Source organism: Myotis nattereri, assembly GCF_964212035.1.
Source record: "Myotis nattereri genome assembly, chromosome: 4".
NCBI lineage: Eukaryota > Metazoa > Chordata > Mammalia > Chiroptera > Vespertilionidae > Myotis > Myotis nattereri.
In genome coordinates this window covers 4,354,681-4,373,920 of record NC_138079.1, presented here as the reverse complement: position 1 = coordinate 4,373,920, position 19,240 = coordinate 4,354,681, and the positions used below count along the sequence as shown (strand labels likewise).

Below are 19,240 nucleotides of genomic sequence, written 5' to 3'. Positions count from 1 at the left end.
TTTTTTTTAGTTTTATTCATTTCAAATGGGCCGGATCCGGCCTGCGGGCCGTAGTTTGCCCTGGCTGACTACGAAGTTAGCACAAAGCACAGAATTTTCCTGGTTTCCTGGTGGCAGCCACGTCTGTTATCTGGACCAGTTACACAGAAGGTAAAGGATAATGTTTGCCACCTCTTATTAAGAGCGGACTGAACACTTCAAGACTAATTTATCATTTTTTTATCATTAATAAACAAAAGCATATCTCATTATCTTGTGCATATATGTATGACAGTGTTACTGTCAGGGTAGTCTCAACCACTCACCTTATTTACAACCTTTTAACTAAAGTATCCAGTATTTCTTTCATACTGAAAACTGAACGCAGTGCACAGAAACCACCAGTGTACAAAGCAACATCCTCATTAGTTCTCATAAGAGCTTTTGAAAACAGACTTAAACACCTTTTTCTTGTTTATTCTAAAGCACTTTTGATCCTCAAAACTATAAGAGGCATCGCAAACGGGGATCTTTAAGAGCCATCTGTTCCACAGAAGCACCATAACAGACCAGCAGAGTCCTTGAACCCAGATAACATGACCTGCTGCAGCCACGCACACCCCATTTACACGCATGTAGCAGAGCTCCAGCTGCAGGTCTACAGCTGAGTCAAGCACATGTGCAGACACAGATATGTGCGTCTGTAAACCTACCAACCATCCAACCATCCAACCAACCAACCAACTCCTGCCTGGAGTAAAAAACAAACAAGAACCCTTGCAAGTCAATCAGCTCTGAGAATGGGTAATTACTAAACAGCCCCGGGCCATTACTTCATTGACATTCAGATACACAGAAGTGGTATCACAACGGAAGCTCACACCCATGCTTCTGGTCCCCTCCTGGAGGACAGGTATCCGACCACGTGGACTGACTCTCACCCTGGAAGGGGATTCCTTGTCAGACTAGATCTTTGAGACTCTTATCCTGAGTGATAATAACCAGAATAACTGGGCCCTAACATTTTTATTGTTTAGGTCTCAGAAATAGCTTTGCTTCTATTGACCCAAGTGGCTTTTTGTCATGGAAACAGTCTGGCTTGAACCACAAATCACATTTTCCCTCAGTAATGGCTAGAACTGAGCCAAGTTTATGGACCAGACAAGAAGATAGTAACCCATTTTTTAAATTGGTCTCGCTGTTTTTCACTCATTTTAGCTTCTTCCCCTAATTTTTCTTGTTTTCTTGTTGTCTCCTAATGTGAGCTATCTGGACACAGTGTCTACATTGGGGGCCACATTCTCCCCTTTGTGAAATAAAGCGGGCTCCATACATAAATCAAAACGCCCATGTTGGGTCCATTCCCAAATTCCCATTTGCGATGCCTCTTATAGTTTTGAGGATCAAAAGTGCTTTAGAATAAACAAGAAAAAGGTATAGCTTTAGTCTATGTTTTCAGAAGCTCCTGTGAGGACTAATGAGGACACTGTTATCAGTGGTTTCTGTTCCCTGGGTTCTGTTTTTGCTTCCCTGGAGCTTGATTTCCCCAGCAGTGAGCTCCCAGCATGCCCAGCAGCTGCTGACTGGGGCATCACACACAATAACTCCTGAGAAAGCAGGATGCACGGAGGGGGCCAGCGTGGCTCCCTGATTGGCCCTTTTGACAATACTGATTGTCCCCTTTGTTGTTGTGTTTCACGCTGTGCATCAAACTCTCGGACCTGAGTGGGAAGCATCTCCCAGTGTCAGTCAGAAACATCACTTCAGAGCCCGAAGACCCCAGCTTGCAGGCCTTCGCAATTACAAGACGAGTGTGGAATGTGGGGTATCTGGGTAGGATTTGTTTAAAATTGAGACGTGAATTCCTCCCAACTCCCACATGTATTTTAAAATGAGGCCAAGCTATATGGGGTCTCGCCAGGTCCCCTGTGCTGCCATGACCTGAATTGCTGTTGACCCAGCCAGTAGTCCACAGGCAGCATGGCGATCCTGAGACCAGATGTGGGGTTGAGTGAGCCAAGTCCCAGAGTCCAGCACCGGGCGGACATTGCATCAGCTTATCTCATCTGGATCCATCTCTTTGTGCAAGAGGGACTCAGGAGGCTCAAGGGGGGCGAGGTTTGAATTGAGAGGCCAAACTGGTTCATCTTTGACAGTTTATTACATGAATAATCATGGAAGTAGTTTCTTGCCTACTTCCGTGGTCTTGGAAATGGCCTTGACTTCATTCTTTACATTGTCAACCTCACTGACTCTTTTCCCCACCCCTGGCACCCCTGAAACCTACTGTAACTTTTTCACTCATGCACAACTGGTTCCACGGGGTATGGCATTGCAAGCTCATCCACCCCTGCAAGAGGCCAATCCACTGCAAAGGTGAGGAATTTGTGACTGTCCTTTCATAAGGTGCTTTCCCTCCTCGACACAAGTGTCTTTTCATCCCCAAGATCTTATCCTTACGCGTTGGAAGCTTGCCTTTGCAAAGCATGTGGACACTTCTTCCCTTTCTGGGGTAGTCGGTGCATTTGGGGGTCATGTTGAGACCTGCTGTCATCATCCAAAGCCCTGAGGCTATCCTTGCTGGTCACTGACAGTGAGCATTTTAAGTTTTCCAGCCAGTTTCTATTTAGTGGATCAATTGTTAACAGTAATAGATTACATTCATTCATTTATACAGTGTCAATCAAGTAGCTGTGGCCAACTACTGTTGTAGGTGTTTTATGCATCCACTCATTTAATGTTTTATAATAACTCCACAAGATATACTTCGCTATGTTTCCAATTAAAGATGAGGAAACGAAGGCAGGGAGATGTCACGTAAAGATCCAGATTCACTGAGGAGCGACTAAGCAGTAGTGCTGATTCAGCTTTAGACCTCTGCAGGTGGACATCATTCTGTGCCCAAAACTGAGGTGAAGATTCTGATCTCCGTGCTGCTCACGGTCAGGGTCACTCCATCCGCAGGGTCCATTGTGCTGTCTGTGTTGAGTGGTAATTAGTAAAGATTCCGCGTCGGAAAAGACCCTGCAGTTCTAACGGTGTGGGCATTTTCAGAGAGGAGACGGAAGAGCTGCGCAGGAGGCAATGATGACATTCACTGAACTGCGTTCATCTCGCATGTTGCCTCTACGGGAGGACATGGCTGTGTATCTGTTGACACAGTCCCGGCCTCCAGAGGGCGCTGGAGCGGCAGGGTGTCTGGAAGGCCCAGGCGTCTGTTTGTGCAGCACCGACCCAGGTCTGGAGCCCGGCAGGCCAGCTGCAGCTCAGCAAGAGCTTTAATTTAGAACTTCCTGAGCCACTTGTGGATCCAAAGTATTTCCTATGTGTTTCAAAATAATCATGGAAAAGGAAGCAGAAACAGTCAGTCAGCTGTAAAAATTGAATGGTATCTAGCAACGGGGCCAGGCTACCCAAGGTGGTTGTCCTGCAGGGAATCAGTAACAAAGTGCCTTGGCAAGTTCCCTGTGCATTTCTATGGGGAGGGTAGGGGGGGATTGGAAGCGGGAGAAGGTTCAAGGTTCTGGGGATAAACTGTGCAGGGTCAGTGAGTCACTCACCAGGCCATGGTTCGGGTGTGAGGACATTGTCTGGGTCTTGAGCTGGGATAAGGCTGGCTTAGGGGAAGAACATGGTATTTGAAAATGGTGGGCGTGAACAGCTTTACTGGGATCTTCGGTGCAAGGGAGAAGAGGCAGAGGTGATTATGTCATCCCTAATGTGCTTCCTTCGTTGCCATCTCTCAAGGCCATGTGTCATCTGGCCCTGCCTATCTGTTCATCTGCCCCTGCCACTTGCCCGACATTCATCATGGCCCAACCAATCGCTCTGATAGTTCCTGGTACCCTAAGCTTGTTCCTGTTGTAGGGATTTCATACTTGCTCTTCTCACTGGCTGGAACATTCTCCCTGTGTGTCTGCACATATGTTTCTCATCACCTAAGTCTCAGCATACATGTCGCTCCCTCGAAGTGTTTTCTCCTGATTACCCTACTAAAAACATTCTCCCCTACACTTCTGCTTGTCTCTGCGGCCTCTTCATGTTATTCACAGTGAATATTACAACCCCTGTTTTTTTTAAGAAAAAATAATTTTATTGATTTCAGAGAAGAAGGGAGAGGGAGAGAGAGGTAGAAACATCAATGATGAGAGAGAGTCATTGAATGGCTGCCTCCTGCATACCCCACACAGGAGACTGAGCCCACAACCTGGGCCTGTGCCCTGACCGGGAATGGAACGGTGACTTCTTGGTTCATAGGTCAACGCTCAACCACTGAGCCATGCTGGCTGGGCAGAACCTCTGATTTTTTATCTGTTTGGTTGTCTCACTTGTTTGTGGTGAGTCTTTACAAAAAGGTTCAAGTTGTTTCCTCATCATCTAGGACAGTGACTAGCTCATAGCAGATGCTTGGTAATGTTTGTTTTCAAGAGAGGGAGTGAGGGGAAACTTGGTCATTGGGATTAGAAAAGGGAGGCCTGGTGAGCCTCTGGAATGGTTGTGATGGGGTCCAACCTACGGCCTCATCTCTTTGACTCCATGCTCCAGTCGGAAACTGGATTCAGGATCATTTTCTACATGAGATTCTCCAGCTTCCTTTATGATGTCGTTGGAGTGCAGACCTGAGTGCAGAAGCAGAAAGTTGATCTGGCCAGTGATTTAGCAAGTTGCTCGAGCCTTCAGAACTCATTCATAAATCCCCTAGATGTTGCTTTATATAAATTAGTGCTATCAATGCCTTCATCAATTGGTCAGTTCTTTTCTCTTGTAAAAGAGTGTCTACGAGAGAATGATGTCCCAGGGATGAATCAGGCTGAACTTTGTGCTTGTTAAGGTTCTGTGAATAGTCATTTAGCGTCGTGTTAGTAACACTTCTTCTGTGGGAGATTTAAATCTGTTTTTAGCCTTCGGTGAATACCCAGAAAATCCATTTGACCCAGTGTCTGCACTACAAAATCCTTTAAAGGTTGCTGTTGGTGGTTGTCACTCTCCATTACGTTGACATTAACAGGAAACCTGAAAAAGGAAAATGACAGGGATGCTTGGGTTCTGTGGCTGGGTTTGCGGGGTGTGGCGGGGGAGGGGGGCTTTCCATTTTCATTTCAAGCGGCTGAAGGCAGACTCTGGGAGCGGCACTGCGCTGATGGTCGTGTGGTTTATATCTTGGCAGTGTATATCCACGGTTAAGTGTTCAGTTGGCAAAGGACCTGGGTCATTGTCCTGACTGCCAGCTCTGAGTGTGGTTGTTTGGAAGGTCAGGGCTATGGGTTTGCTCCTACTCAAAGCACCTGTGCCCTGGCCTGGGTGGGCATCTTAATCTAAATTTTAGGTGTTTGAACATATCGAATGTGAGGAGAGTGTCTCAGTAATTCTAGATGTTCAGATTTGGAGAACTTCTTACTGACTCAGGCCTCCCAGGGGCTGTGCTGGGATGGTGGGTAGCTGTCCGTGCCGTTCCCATTTGAATCTCAACGGGTAACTCAAAAGGAAGAAGCGAGCACAGGTCTGTATGGTCCGTCATGGATGTGGATGGAGTTCATTGGTTGTCTGTATTTAGGCACATGTCTTTGACTTCCATACCCACTTCTTTCCCTTCCCCGCTTCCATTCCTCATAAGTCGCTCTTCTTGGTGGTAAATCCACTCAAGCAGAAGAAAACACACGGGCTTGGAAGGGCTGCCTGGGCAGAGGAGTCACTGATCTCTGGACTTGGAATTGGGAGGTTTAGGTTTAGGTTTTGCTTTTGCTGTTACTGTGTGAGCTTGGACAGGCTCCTATTGGCAAGAACCAGTTCCACTCATTCCCTTTAAATTCTTTCAGCTTCTCTGGTGACACCATTCAACTTACATGCCCCTATGCTGGGAACCACGGTGAGTCACCCACCGCTCAGCTATGGACATGGGAAATGTCCACTTTATGGAGTCTTGGCAGTGAAATGAGAATCTCGCCCCAGCTTCTATCTGCAGCCCTTTTTCGGCCTCTCTGGATTCCTCCCACCCTCCCTCTTTGTGTTGGTTCAGAAACACAAACTCATTTGGATAAGCAAAGGGTAACATCATTACAGAGGAGAGTTGATGTCCCCTAATTACTAGGTAAATGGAAATAGTGTGGGATCGGGCCGTTTGGAATTATCCAGCCCTTTCTGAGTTCTGTAAAGGCTACACGATCAACCCTTTGCTTGCACTTTATCTTTCCCCCAGAGAGACCAGCACAGGCCTGGCAGGTTGTGAATACTTGCACAAAACCTGATGCCTAATTAAACATCACAGTTTAAGTATATTGAGTTCACTACCCTATTTTTGAGAATAAAACCCGGCGGGCCTAAAGTGCCATCTCATGGAGGAGTTATGTGTGGTATAGATGTCTGATGAGCAAGCTGCCTACTTGGGCTAACAAACAAGGAGTTAGAGGGAGGATTACAGAGCAGAACCTAGACTCTCAAATGTAGAGTCCAGAAAGCAAGCAGACCTACAGGGGCCGTATGTCAGGCTGACAATGCTAAGCCACAGAGAGCTGCTGAGGAAACAGCCTCGAATACAAAGGGAGCAGAGGCATGAAGGTTACACCAGGGCGGGCTTGTCAGCAGGATGGATGGCGTGTGGCCCCGGGACAGCGGGGAGGAAGTCACAGCGGGACCCGCGGGCTGCATGCTGTCAGGGTCCATCAGGAGAAGCCCAGGGAAAGACGTTTAATTTATGTTATTGTCAAACCTCATTTCGCTGGAATGTTTTGCAACATGGAATCTCTGGCTAACTACACTGTTAGTTTATTTAGAAAAGTCTTACTCTGATAACGCCACTTCCTGAAATACCAGTGCCTTAATGCGCATACTTTAGTCCTCAAGAAAGGGATCCCTGATCCAGTCTCTTTAGGGGCCGAAAGGGCACTGGAGGACTTCCTGGTGCAGTGATATTCTTAGTTACGAAATGTGATTGAGGAAAACAAAACAACACTTATTGTGACTCCGGGATGTGGCAGGCACTAGTATCTTGCTTGATGCTTATCCCACATCCTGATTCACTGCTTTCTCAGAGCAATTCTGTGCGTCAGAATTCAGACAAGACAGCGAATACACAGGAGACCCTGGATTGACCTAAGGTGCCTTGAGCTCCACATACATTCTATGCAATACAAGTATGATGTGAGCCACAAATGCAAGTCACAGTTTCCTAGCAGCCCAGAGAAAAATAAAATGAAACAGGTGAGATTGATTTTAATAATTCACTGAGCCCAAGATCCCCAGGATCTTATCATTGCCCTATGTAATCCATGTACATTGTTCATGTGATCGGTTACTTTTCTTTTTGACACTGGCTATTGAAGTCCAGGTATAGTTGACAGCACATTTCAGTTTCGACTTGGCACATTTCAAGAGCTCGATGCCATGCGTGCTGGGGGCCACGTGCTGGCCTGTGCTCCTGTGGCCATGGTGTTCTTTCTCTCCATTGCCCCGGGGAGTGTGTTTATCTGGCTAAGTTCGGTGTCTCCCTTGAGACCTCACGTATGTCTAATTTCTTAATGGAAGTGCTGGCTCATATTTTCAAAGCTCTTTACCAACCTCATGCCTTCACAGAAGAATGGCTGGATTATTACTTGGAATAATTCCTTTTTTTTCTCCTGGATTTTGCATTGCCCCTCCAGGTTTATTTCTCTCCTTTGGGAGAACCAGGTAATGAATGGCCAAATCAGGCAGATTTCTATTTCTCAATAAATATGTAGGAAATTATATTATTAGGCTGTTGCTAGGGGAGCATTAAACATGGTTGGGGAAAATAGCCTTTGGTGCCTTGGTTAAAAGGACAAACATCAATGCGAGAATTAGAGAAGAAATGCAGAAAAATGCTGCTATCAAATTATAAAATTCATCAAAGTCAGAGTCTTCACCATATTTTTAAAGTTTCTTTTTCTACCTATAAAAGTAATATAGAAAAGATAATAAAGTAGATAAAAGAAAAAAATTGCCAATTTCACTTTCTCTAATGAACTTCTAAGAAGTTTCAGATCTGACGTGGGAATGCCTTGTTATTTTGTGGGACCCCTTGTCCCTTAGAGGCAGGAGAGCAGCTTACTCCAGAATAGTGTTTCCTTTAAGAAGCAAAATTTGCCCAATTTTGACACGTGTTCGCTTTGGGGTTTGGGAGTTGGAGGTGGTAAAGATGCCGGGAAAAGTGCAGAGGTTGGGAAAGAAGAACAAATGCCTAAGTTAATGTGATGGCTCATTGAGCCTGTCGTGGATGATATGTCCCTTGAATGAATGAAGGGGACCCGCAAGGAAAGCTGGGAAAGGATGAGTCCGGTATTTTTGTGGGATTCAGGTCTCCCATCAGAACCACACCCTGGCCTTCAGTCTGTGGCCTCGGGTGCCCTGGACTGTGGCCTGGCCCTGCACAGTTGGGCTCCAGTTCTCCTGGGAATGACTTTCTCTTGCCCCGAGACACTCCTGCGAGGACATTCCAGATCGTGGCTCCTCTGTGGTCATTGATCCTCCAGCACTTGAAATCCCCACTCTCCCCCACTACCCGCCCCCCCCGCGCCCCCCCCCCCCCCGCCACAGGTAACTCCTCCGCTGAGTGAGGAGGAGCGACAAGGTGCCCAGAGGCTGCCCGAGACTGACGTGGTCCTTCCCCAGTGTCTGCTCCTCACTCGGGCCCATCCTGTGTGAGGGGACCATCCTGTGTGAGGGGTCCATCCTGTGTGAGGGGGTCCATCCTGTGTGAGGGGGACCATCCTGTGTGAGGGGGGCCCAGGGCACCTTTGGAACCTGTCATCAGGCCCATGAAGGGCCCAGTGTCTTGTCACCCTTGGTGTTGCCTTCGTCTTCACATATATTTAAGACCAGCTCAGCATTTACTCATTACTGGGTCCTGGGGACCCAAAGGAGCCCTTGGGTGGTGTATGCACTTCCAGCTTCGCTGGAGCTCTCCTCTCTGCTACCGCCCCCCAGTCAGGCCCAAAGGGTCCCATGTGTAGTGACTGAAAGACAAAACTCAGGAAGAGCATTCTCCTTAGCAACTGCGGGATCCTGGCGGTGCCGGCCTCCCGGGAGCTATGCTCCTGGCACCTACTCTTTTACCTTCAGTTTCCATGATTTTGACTACTCCAGATATCGCATATAAGTGAAATTGTACAAGCTTGTAACAGCTGAGCTGCTCAAAGCAGGAAGAACTCTGAGCCTGAGCAGTGGAGGCCCCTCTGGATCTGGAGAGAAGAGGCAACCTTGGAACCAGTAATGAGTCATCCTGACTGCAGGCTGAACCTGGGGACCCTCAGAGGTGTGTCCTCCGTGGTTGGCCCACATGGTGTTGGTGCTTCGCCAAGTGACAAAAAGTCAAAGAACAAGTCCATACGAGGGAAGAAAAAGAGCATCTTTGAAAATTACATGTCTAAGGAGGATGTTTCAGAAGGCTTGAAGAGAGGAACACTTATCCAGGGTGTATTGAGAATTAATCCAAAGAAGTTTCATGAAGCCTTCATTCCTTCCCCGGATGGTGATAGAGACATTTTTATTGATGGGATTGTTGCTCGTAATAGAGCCTTGAATGGGGATCTGGTGGTCGTGAAGCTGCTTCCAGAGGAGCAGTGGAAGGTAATTAAACCAGAGAGCAGTGACAAAGAAACAGAAGGTGCCTATGAATCAGATCTCCCTGAGGAAATCTGTGGAAGCCATCTCCTGCAACAGTCCCTAAAAGGCCATAATGACAGTCCTGATGTCATTATAGAGGCTCAGTTTGAAGACAGCGACTCAGAAGATGGACATGGCAACACACAACATGTTCTGGTTGATGGTGTTAAGAAACTCTCAGTTTGTGTTCATGAAAAAGACGAGGAAACTGAGGCTCAGAGAAGTTACTTGGCTTGTCCAGTGTCCTACAGGAAGTTAGTGAAGAGGATGCTGGTGCACCAAGTACAAAAGATGAGAGCACCTCCATGGCACAGGACACAAGCGCTTTACCAGAGAGGTCATTGCAAAGATCAGCAAAGGTGGCTTACATCGTGGAGAAAAAGCATTCCCGAGCAGCAACTGGCTTCCTCAAACTCCTGGCTGATAAGAACAGCGAACTGTTCAGGAAATATGCCCTGTTTTCTCCCTCAGACCACCGAGTGCCCAGAATATACGTGCTTCTCAAGGACTGTCCCCAAGACTTTGTGACCCGGCCTAAAGATTATGCCAATACACTGTTCATTTGCCGCATTGTGGACTGGAAGGAGGACAGCAATTTTGCCTTGGGGTAGGTGAGCTCTGGCAAGAAAACCACAGATCCCACACAGAACTTGGTTTAGGGGGCCTTTAGGTAAACTTTTTTGTTATTTTTTAATTATTATTTCTTATTAAAACATGGGTACTTTAAAAAAAAAAAAAAACTCGGATTAGATTCGCTAGTAGAATGTGAGCATGAGTTTGTTTCTGTTTCGTTTACTGCTCTGTGCACCCCCACAAATAAACATGAAGTGAGAGAATCCGCGTTCTCATTCGTCATGCGTACTGCATGCTAAGAAACCCCAGGGCCGTGAGTTACACGGACGAGTGAGACGCTGGTCCTGCTCAGCCTTGCGGAGGGAGGCTGCCCTCCGAGAGCAGGCCGGTCCGGGCAGAAGAAATGAAATGAAGCGCAGAGAACTGACAAGTCCATGTTATCTGTTACGTTCAATAACAGGTAACATTTTGCCTTTGGTTCGTAATAAGAATAATATCACTCTGATCTTTACTAGAAAAAAAAAGAACTACAGAATCTCTCTTTTTAGCACAAGAGCAAAGTGACCCCTGACTGCAGCTGGCCCGATGCCCCCCTCAGGGAATTTATGTCCCCCAGCCCCTCTGCCCTGACGCGCTGGTCAGGCCGGGAGGTCGCAGAGGGCCGAAGGGAAAAGACGCTCAGTGTCTTTAGACTATTTCAGAAAGCAGATTCTTCTGACACACGGGGAAGCTACAGACTCCGTGGCACTGCCTCCCTGATGAAACGTGAAGAGAGCATTTGGTAAGCACAGTCAGGCTGGATTTTACCCTGAAAAGTGACACCAAAGATATTGAAAACTAGGGGCCTTGCAGACTCCCCCCCCCCCCCCCCAGGACGCAAAACTTCACCATCTGCGTAAAGAGCTTGGACAGAATGTTTCTTTAAGCGCAGGTAGTGGAGTGGGTAGGCACATGAGCGAAGTTCTCAGAGGCTGAAGAGGAAAAAGGAGAAATACAGTGAGGGAGGCGCGAGGGTGGGAGGGGAAAAGAGCCAAATGCTGAGGACGCGGCTTCTCAGAGCTCTGGGTCTGGGTTTGGGGTGGGGGGCAGTGGGGTGGGGCTAAGGACAAGTCTCTGAGGTCACAGCAAGAGCAAAGCTGAAAGCAGTCACCTACAGAACGCTGACACTCTGACACGGCCATTCCCCGCGCAGTGTCCTAGAAACCAAACCAAACCAGCCAGCCACCAAAGAAGCCCCACAGAGGAGATTGTAAGGAAACACACCCCTTTTAGCCCCGTGCTGGGCAGGGAGGGCCGTGGATGCTGGGAGGAAACCAGAACGTTTTGAAACCTGCACGAATGTAAATACTATATTTATAATAAATTGGCATGCGGGAAGTTATATGTGTATGAAAGTCAGCACTAGGTAGAGGGAACAAACTGCAAATCATGCCCTTGTGTATCTATGTGCCGGGAGCCGGTCCATCCTTGCTGCTTGTCACAGTCGCTGCAGGGAAGAAACATCTGCACAGCATATGTTTCAAGGGACCTGGCGTATATGGCATACTGTTCTTCATATGTTTGCTCACCTTTTTGGCACTATGTGTTTTAACCAAGGTCACCTCTCTGAGAAAGGTTGTTTCCCCAGGTAGGGATTTTTCCCCTGAAGTTAGGGAGGGAATAAAACCCCTTAACTAAGTGCCAGGCGGGTAGTTAATCACTTTAACTACGAACAATCACCCTTAAGCTACATAATCTTTACTCCCTGGAATGGAGATAAGAAATGCCCTAACCTTTGGAATAGAAATTGATAGGCTTGAAATCAACTGGTATAAATACAGATGTAACAGAACCTAGACAGAACTTGGCTGGAGATCCTGGACAGAACCTGGCTAGAGAACCCAACTATGCTGATCAACTGAATGCTGCCTCCGTGTCATTCCTTCTTTGCCAACCCCGTCCACACCTTTGGGGACCCCTGGACCTTCTGGGGCTGGACCCCAACATCTATGTATATAACATACCCATCGGTGTGTAACTAGGACCACATGTAAATATGGCCTCTCTGACTTCCTTTGAAAGTAAGCCTCATTGGGGTGGAGTGGCTCCGTTGCTTTCTGCTCGGAGATGGGCGGCTGGTTTCGCAAGGTCCCTGTGAGGTGTTGTCTGAGCACTGCCCGGAAAGTCATCTTTCTACTCACCGTCCAGCCTGACTCTTGCTGCCTTGCCAAGTTACCATTTATTAGGCAGGATGTTTGGTTTCCAAGGGACTCTGGGGAGTGAGCTTAGACCTGTTTTGCCCTGGGATCAAGTTGGTGAAATGAAATATGTGATCTGCCAGCTCCTTACTAACAGACATACTGCGCCTCAGTTGGGAAACCAGCAGTGCAGTAGGTGTCACTCAGAATGTTCTTGCTGCGTTTCAAAGCGCATGTGAATTGAGTTCCCTAGCATGAGTCGTGTTTCCTTCCATCTCCATGAAACCGTGTGCCTTCCGATCTCTCCAGAAGACCAGGCAGGCTGTGCCTAAAGCCAACTGTCTGCAGTGAGAGCTCAGGCTCCACAGGCCGCAGCAGTCCTGCTTCTCCAGGCCAAGCCCGGGTGTGAGGCAGCAGGAGAGACCTTGGGGAGGGGACGTTGAGGGAGGGTCTGAGGCAGAGCCTTAAGGAATGAATTCCAGGAAGAAGAGGTGGCCCCATTGCCCATGCCAGAGGCTCCTGGATGCTCCAGAGCCCCCTTCACTTGGCCATTTCAGAGCTTCCCGCTCTGCTTTCACTTTCCTCGCTCCTGGTACCCCTGGAGCCTCCTCCATGCAGCCTCCTCAAGGCATGGCCCGCCTGCTTGCAGATGACCCTGTCCCTGCTCCTGAGCGAAGCAGCACTGAGAGGCCAAGAGCGATGTGAGTGCTGCCTCAGCATGTGGGGAAGGAAACAGTCTCAGTTCTTTGTCTTCTGCAGGGGTCTCGGGACCTCTGCTGGGTTAGTGCAGGCGCCCAGCACGGATACCCGCACTTCCCCAGCTGCAGGAAAGTCAGCCCTGTGTCAGGCGGGAAAATGTCCTCCCTTCACCTGTCTGTCCTTTGGGCTGGATTTCTCTCTCGGTGTGGAGAATTCTCTAATTGAAACAAGTCACCTCCTGGGGAACAGGAGACAGTTGTTGCGGTTTGTATTGTGATTCAGACATTGGTTCCAGTTCACCTCGCTTTTCCCTCACCCACGCATCAAACATTCACTGGGTGCCACTGTTTGCCAAACATGGTATTGGACACTGGGTGCAAAGCTAAAGGAGATGCCCTTCTGGCCCTTTAGGGACTTAAAGCCTATTTGGACAGCCCTCGAGTGCAGGAAATGACAGCAGAATGGGAAGTGCTGGGATCCAGAAGTTATTCCCGCCCAGAGAGGCACTCTGTGTGTGTGTGTGTGTGATAGTGTGTGTGAGTGTGTGAGTGTGTCTGTGTGTGTGTGTCTGTGTGTGTGAGAGTGTGTGTGTGTGTGTCTGTGTGTGTGTGTGATAGTGTGAGTGTGTGTGTGATAGTGTGTGTGTGAGTGTGTGTGTGTGAGTGTGTGTGTGTGTGTGTCTGTGTGTGTGTGTCTGTGTGTGTGAGAGTGTGTGTGTGGTATGGACCGAATGTGTCTTCCCAAATGTCCTGTGCTGATGCTCTGACCCCCAGTGCGACTGTATTGGGACATGGGGCTTTTAGGAGGCAACTAAGGTTATATAAGGGCATCAGGGTGAGGTCCTAATCCAGTTGGGTTGGTAGCCTCACAACAAGAGGACAAGAAAGCGATCTCTCTCTCTCCACATGCACACCTGGGGAGACCGTGTCGGCACACAGTGGGGAGCCAGGAAGAGGGCTCTCACTAGACCCCAGCCTTGCTGGCCTCCTGGTCTTGACCTTCTGGCCTCCAGAACTGTGAGAAAATAAATGTCTGGTGTTTGAGCCACTCAGTCTGTGGCATTTTGTTACGGCAGCCGGAGCAGACTAAGCCAGTCTATGTGTGTGGAGGGAGGGAGGTGCCAGAAGAGCTCCTCAGAACTGCTGGCAGCTCCCCTGCCCCTGAAGGACTGTCTGCCTTTGTCATCAGGCCTTGAAGATACATGTGTACGGCTGGCTTCTCAAACTTTCTAAAGTGTCTTAGCAGAAGCGTTTCTTCTGCCAAGTCTGGGATGACTTCATCAGGACTCAGCAAAGTCAGCCTAGATGCACAAAGCCCACCACGTCCACAAACCTCTGGCGCTGTCCGTAATGGAACTGATGTCTCTCCTGGGGAGTTAGTCTAAGCCTGATAATGACACTGTCATGTGTTCATTGCCACATTAGATAGACGGCTGTTCTGTACACGCCAGGATCGGGTCACGTCTTTGCCTCTCTTCATAGGCAGGTAGAGCAGGGCTGACCTGACCCATGCAGCCTGGTCCATAAATGTCCGTTGTTGCTGTAGTGGGATCAGACAGACTTGACTGGCCTCCAGCTCTGACATTCACTATGTGGCTTTAGGAAAATTCCTAATCTCTGAGCCTCAGTTTCCCCATCTATGCAATGGTGATGATACTAGGGTGTATCTCATAAATTTGCTGGCACAGTTGAATGAGATCTTGTGTATAGAGAGTGCTTAGCACAAGATCTGGCCTTTAGCAAGTGCTTAGTGTAGGTTTTGTTGAAAATTTATCAATAGATGTCTGTCTTCCCCAGAGCCCCATCTCTCATTTTCACATTCCCCCTGCATGACTGTTTACCGTGTAACTCACCTGATCATTGACTGGAAAAATGGAAATAACCTGATGGCCTTTGAAGATCGTTTCCCCCTCTTCAAACTCTCTTTCTCAACATTGGGAAGATAAAAAGCAGAGGAGGGGGATTAAAGGAGAAGTGAGAAAAGAGAGAAAGGATGGTGGGAAGCAGAGCAATCACCTTTATCCTACCAGCCCCCTGCCAGCTTCTAACCTTAGAGACCTGAGGGCTTGAGAGGAGAGGGGACCACAGCTGACCAGGGACCCCAGGCTGCAGCCTGGAGCACAGGGATCTGCTTTAATAAAGGGGCTGCCTTTGGCAGGGTCCCTGCAATTGCTGTGAGCTGAAGCCTAGGAGAGGATCCAGCACCGAGGGGGCGGACGCCCAGCCTACAGGCCCCGTGAGAGGAGCAGACCTGTTCATCTGGGCTGTGTGAGGGTGCGAGGGTGCAGACGCTTCTCTGCTGGTCTGAGTACATTAGCTCTGGAGAGCTGTGAGCATCCTGGAAGTTTGGAGGACATCTGTCCCCACACATCAAAGACAGGAGAGGATTGAGAGAAGACCATCACACCTAATCGTGCTGATAGGATTCCTCCACTTGGCCCCGTCTGCTAACAACCTTCCGAAACACGGGCCCCACGGGGCTCGAGCGTGGCTTGCTCCTGGCTTGCACAGAGAGATTTGGAAACAGATTGTAGTTTGAGAACTTTCCCCTGAGCTTCAAAAAGGGATGAGAGGGTGACAGACAAGGGAGTAGGTAGGGGTGCAGAATTAGAAACCAATAAAATTTCTGGGGTTTTCTTAGGGAAGTCATACTTATCCACGCAAGGTAAGTGAGAAGGGAAATAGGAAGTTGTTCTACCACAGATGAAGTTAACCATCTCCCCCTCTCTAAGCCTTCACAGGACTTCCCTCCAAAGCTTACACAGCCCTAGATTATTTCCCAAAAGTCTTACATCAAAGTACTGCTTTGTTATTTTCAAGTAAAATTCACAATAATACCATTTGAATAGACCTAGACCTATGATTATGTCTCATTTTTTGTAACTATTACTCAGCGTGTTCTATTTCACATAGACTGCGGAACTGGGAAGGGTTATGTTGCAAATCAGTGTAATCAACTCGACAACGCAAAGAGCGCGGTAGCCACCTGCAGGAAGGGGCCTGGATTTAGAATCAAAGAGCAGGAACAGGCTGATGAGGGGAGGGACAGTGGAGGGGTTTCAGTTCAGCGCAGGAGGGAACTGACTAACAGAACAAGATGCCTGTGAGGAGGTGAGTGCCCCACCACCGGAGGTATGTACGCTGAGGCTGGGTGGCCATCGCTAGGAAGGAGATGTGAGGTTTGCTACCCTGCTCCCAGGTCCTGCCCCTGCCAGGGTCCAGGGTGCTGATCGGGGTGCAGGGGTTGGGGGTCTGGGAGGTGTGTGGCAGATAGAAATCTTCAAGGACTGAGACTCTGCTTCCCCGTCAGCCCAGGCTTCTTTCCTTCTTGATTCTCCTGATAAATTTATCCTTCATCAACTTCCTAAGCCGGCGATTTTCAACCTTTCTCATCTCATGGCACACATAAGCTAATTCCTAGAATTCTGCGGCACAGCAAAAGTATATTATATTTTTTGCCGACCTGACAAAGGACATCGGTATAATTTTGATTCATGTACACTGGCCGGCTATTGTTGTGTAGAAATCGCTGTCCTGAGCCTCTGGGAGCTCACTGGAGCCTCTTATAGAAGACCCACCGCCACTCGAGCTAAGGCTCCTGATGGTTGAAGTAGCACTTCATTCTGCTTGGTTTTAAACAGACCTCTTCCAAGCTGCAAGGAGGTGCTCCCTCGCTACAGGATTCCGGGATTGTTGAGAATGATTCTAATTTTCCTCATGATTCTGTAGCCTCTCCTAGGTTTTGCCTTCTCAACCACGGTCCTCGTTTATGAAACGCTATTCCTACTGAAAGCTGTTAATCGCCCTGGAAATTGCCCTGTCCTTCGCTGGGTCTTTTCCGGCTCCCTTTCCATTTTTTGGAAGTAGGATGTCCTGAACCACAGGCAGCTTTTCCAGCTTTCCTGCTCTCCAGTTTTACGTTGTTTACTCTGGGAGACGGTGTGATGCCTAGGGAAATGCGTGATTTTAAGGGCGTAGGAAATCCGGCATCTTACACTGACTTTGTGTAGCCAGCCACTTTGAACGTCAGTGTCTCCATTTGCAAAATGGAGACAGAAATATATACTTCAGACATGGGTGAGGGTACCAACTTGGCATTTTGAAGCCGACTACGTTGCCTTGGACAGTAGGCACTGAGTAATTTAGAGGGGGAGAAGGAGAGAAAGAGAACGCTCCCAATCTTGATGCTACTGTCTTGTTAATAGTGAGGGACCTGATTAATGAAATAAGTAACAATTATTTCAAAGCAGCAATGTTGAACTTCCCTGGATGATTCAAATTTCAGTTATCTTGGTCATATTCATTTACATTGGTCCCTTCCATTTCAGCCATGTCTATAAGAACGTGCCTTCATACATCATTAATCACAAATTAAATTTATGGCCTTGCGTCTTTACAAATGTAAGTGGGAATATTGGAGAGAGACACAGAATTAACTGACTGCCTTCTGTTTAATGTGTAGACAGCCGTGGCACCTCCCAGACGCTAGAGCTGCAGCGAGAGCAGTGGGAGAGGAGCGCCCGGCCCACCAGGCGCGTCTCCCGGCGCTCCATCAGCCGGGAGAGATGGGTGGAGACGCTGGTGGTGGCCGACACCAAGATGGTTGAGTATCATGGCAGCGAGAACGTGGAGTCCTATATCCTCACCATCATGAACATGGTATGTCAGGCTTCGTGGGGGACACGGCATTAAAAATGCTCCACACTCCACAAATGAGAGAGACCTTCCTTTCTGGCTGTGCGTTTAGCGTGAGAGAGGAATCTATTCCCCGTGGAAGTGACGAGGGATGGACATTCAGGACATATTAGTCCTTCTCTTAATATGTGTGTCCTGGGACAATTTGTAATTTATCAGTTACATTTTCTACTAAGTATTTATCAAGTGACTCAATCCTTTCAGTATGACTTTATCTTATTGATGTCCCTCAGTGCACAAATGAGTAAACGGAGGCACAAAAATGAGAACATGATTTCCTCAAGGTGGTTAGAGCTAATGACCCTGGATTTCCAGCTTCCCTTTTGCACGATTGATGTTTTCTAGTTTCCCAGAGAGTGTTAGTCCTGTGGAGATGGGGAAGGACGTTTGCTGAGTCACTGATAGTAAGAGAAGAAGACCCTGGGTCAGGGACAGGGGCAAAGAGAAGAAATGCGCCAACCCCTCAAGCACACAGCCGATCAATGACCTTGGAAAGGTTGTCTTTACAGTAAATTTCGCAATGTGGGTTGGGCTGGAGGCCTACCTCACTCTTCACTCCAGCAAAACTGCTTGACCTGTAAGATTGCATTTGCTTCCCTCCTCTCCCCCCGGCATTTATCTGTTACCCATTCATACGGGCTAATGGGTTTCCATTTCTGACCCTAGGTCACTGGGCTGTTCCATAACCCAAGCATCGGCAATGCAATTCACATTGTTGTGGTTCGGCTCGTTCTACTTGAAGAGGAAGAGGTAAGGGATAGTTTTCCCCCCACTCTTCGGACCTGTACCTTTGTACTCCCTGCTTCCTTTCTTCAGTAAACCACTTAATGGACAAGAGAGAGGGCACCAGAAAGGTGGGAATCCGGTGATGCCAGCTTTCTCACCACGTCCTGCAGAGCCGTTCATGGTCTTTCTGGTCTTTCCTTCTGTCACCCTTTGCCTTGCTGCCCGCCCTCACCCTCCCTGAACTCTGGTTATGCGGGTTACTTGGCTTGTCTGCGCCTCCATATCTTGGTTTTATAAAATGGGGGTGATAACCTCTACTGCCTGGAATTGCTGGGAGAATCAGATGTGTTAACCCATGTAATAGCATCGTATCTGGCTTTAGAACCCAGTCCATGAATGGTACTTGTTAGTATCATTTTTATGATTCTTATAATTATCAGCACCATCATTTAGGAATCGAACCCGGGACCCCTCAGTCCACAGACCAACGCTCTATCCACTGAGCCAAACCGGTTTCGGCGAGACTCATTAACTATTATTAGCTCATTTCTCAGATGAGAAAATTTGCCGAAGGCCTAAAGGGTGAGATTAGGGTCCTAAGAGGTTGGAGACTTCTTTAAAGCCCAGTATAGGGACAGTATTGGGAGGGCAGGCAGGGAGCTGGGATAAAGCCAGGTGGGCCCCATGTCACTGTGCCATCCAGGGTCACGCTGGCTTGCAGGAGCAGCGGAAGGGCTGACAGGCAGGAAGGAAATGAGTGTTATCACGGAGAAG

At 48.3% G+C, this 19,240-nt stretch overlaps 2 protein-coding genes across 2 annotated transcripts in view; both read left to right on the top strand.

Moving 5' to 3' along the window:
* ADAMTS12 (ADAM metallopeptidase with thrombospondin type 1 motif 12) overlaps positions 1 to 19,240 on the top strand; it is a gene marked incomplete at both ends in the record, with an annotated part of 181,821 nt that overhangs the window by 85,951 nt on the left and 76,630 nt on the right. Inside the window, 2 exons of the mRNA XM_081090333.1 lie at positions 17,508 to 17,704; positions 18,407 to 18,490. Of these exons, the coding sequence (XP_080946459.1) occupies positions 17,508 to 17,704; positions 18,407 to 18,490 (281 nt within the window). The remainder of the gene's footprint in view (positions 1 to 17,507; positions 17,705 to 18,406; positions 18,491 to 19,240) is intronic.
* Positions 9,205 to 10,208, top strand: LOC308518795 (DIS3-like exonuclease 2; the record flags this gene model as incomplete). Its single annotated transcript, XM_081090548.1, has 2 exons — positions 9,205 to 9,810; positions 9,849 to 10,208. The coding sequence occupies 2 exons, from the start codon at positions 9,205 to 9,207 to the stop codon at positions 10,206 to 10,208; spliced, it is 966 nt and encodes a 321-aa protein (XP_080946674.1).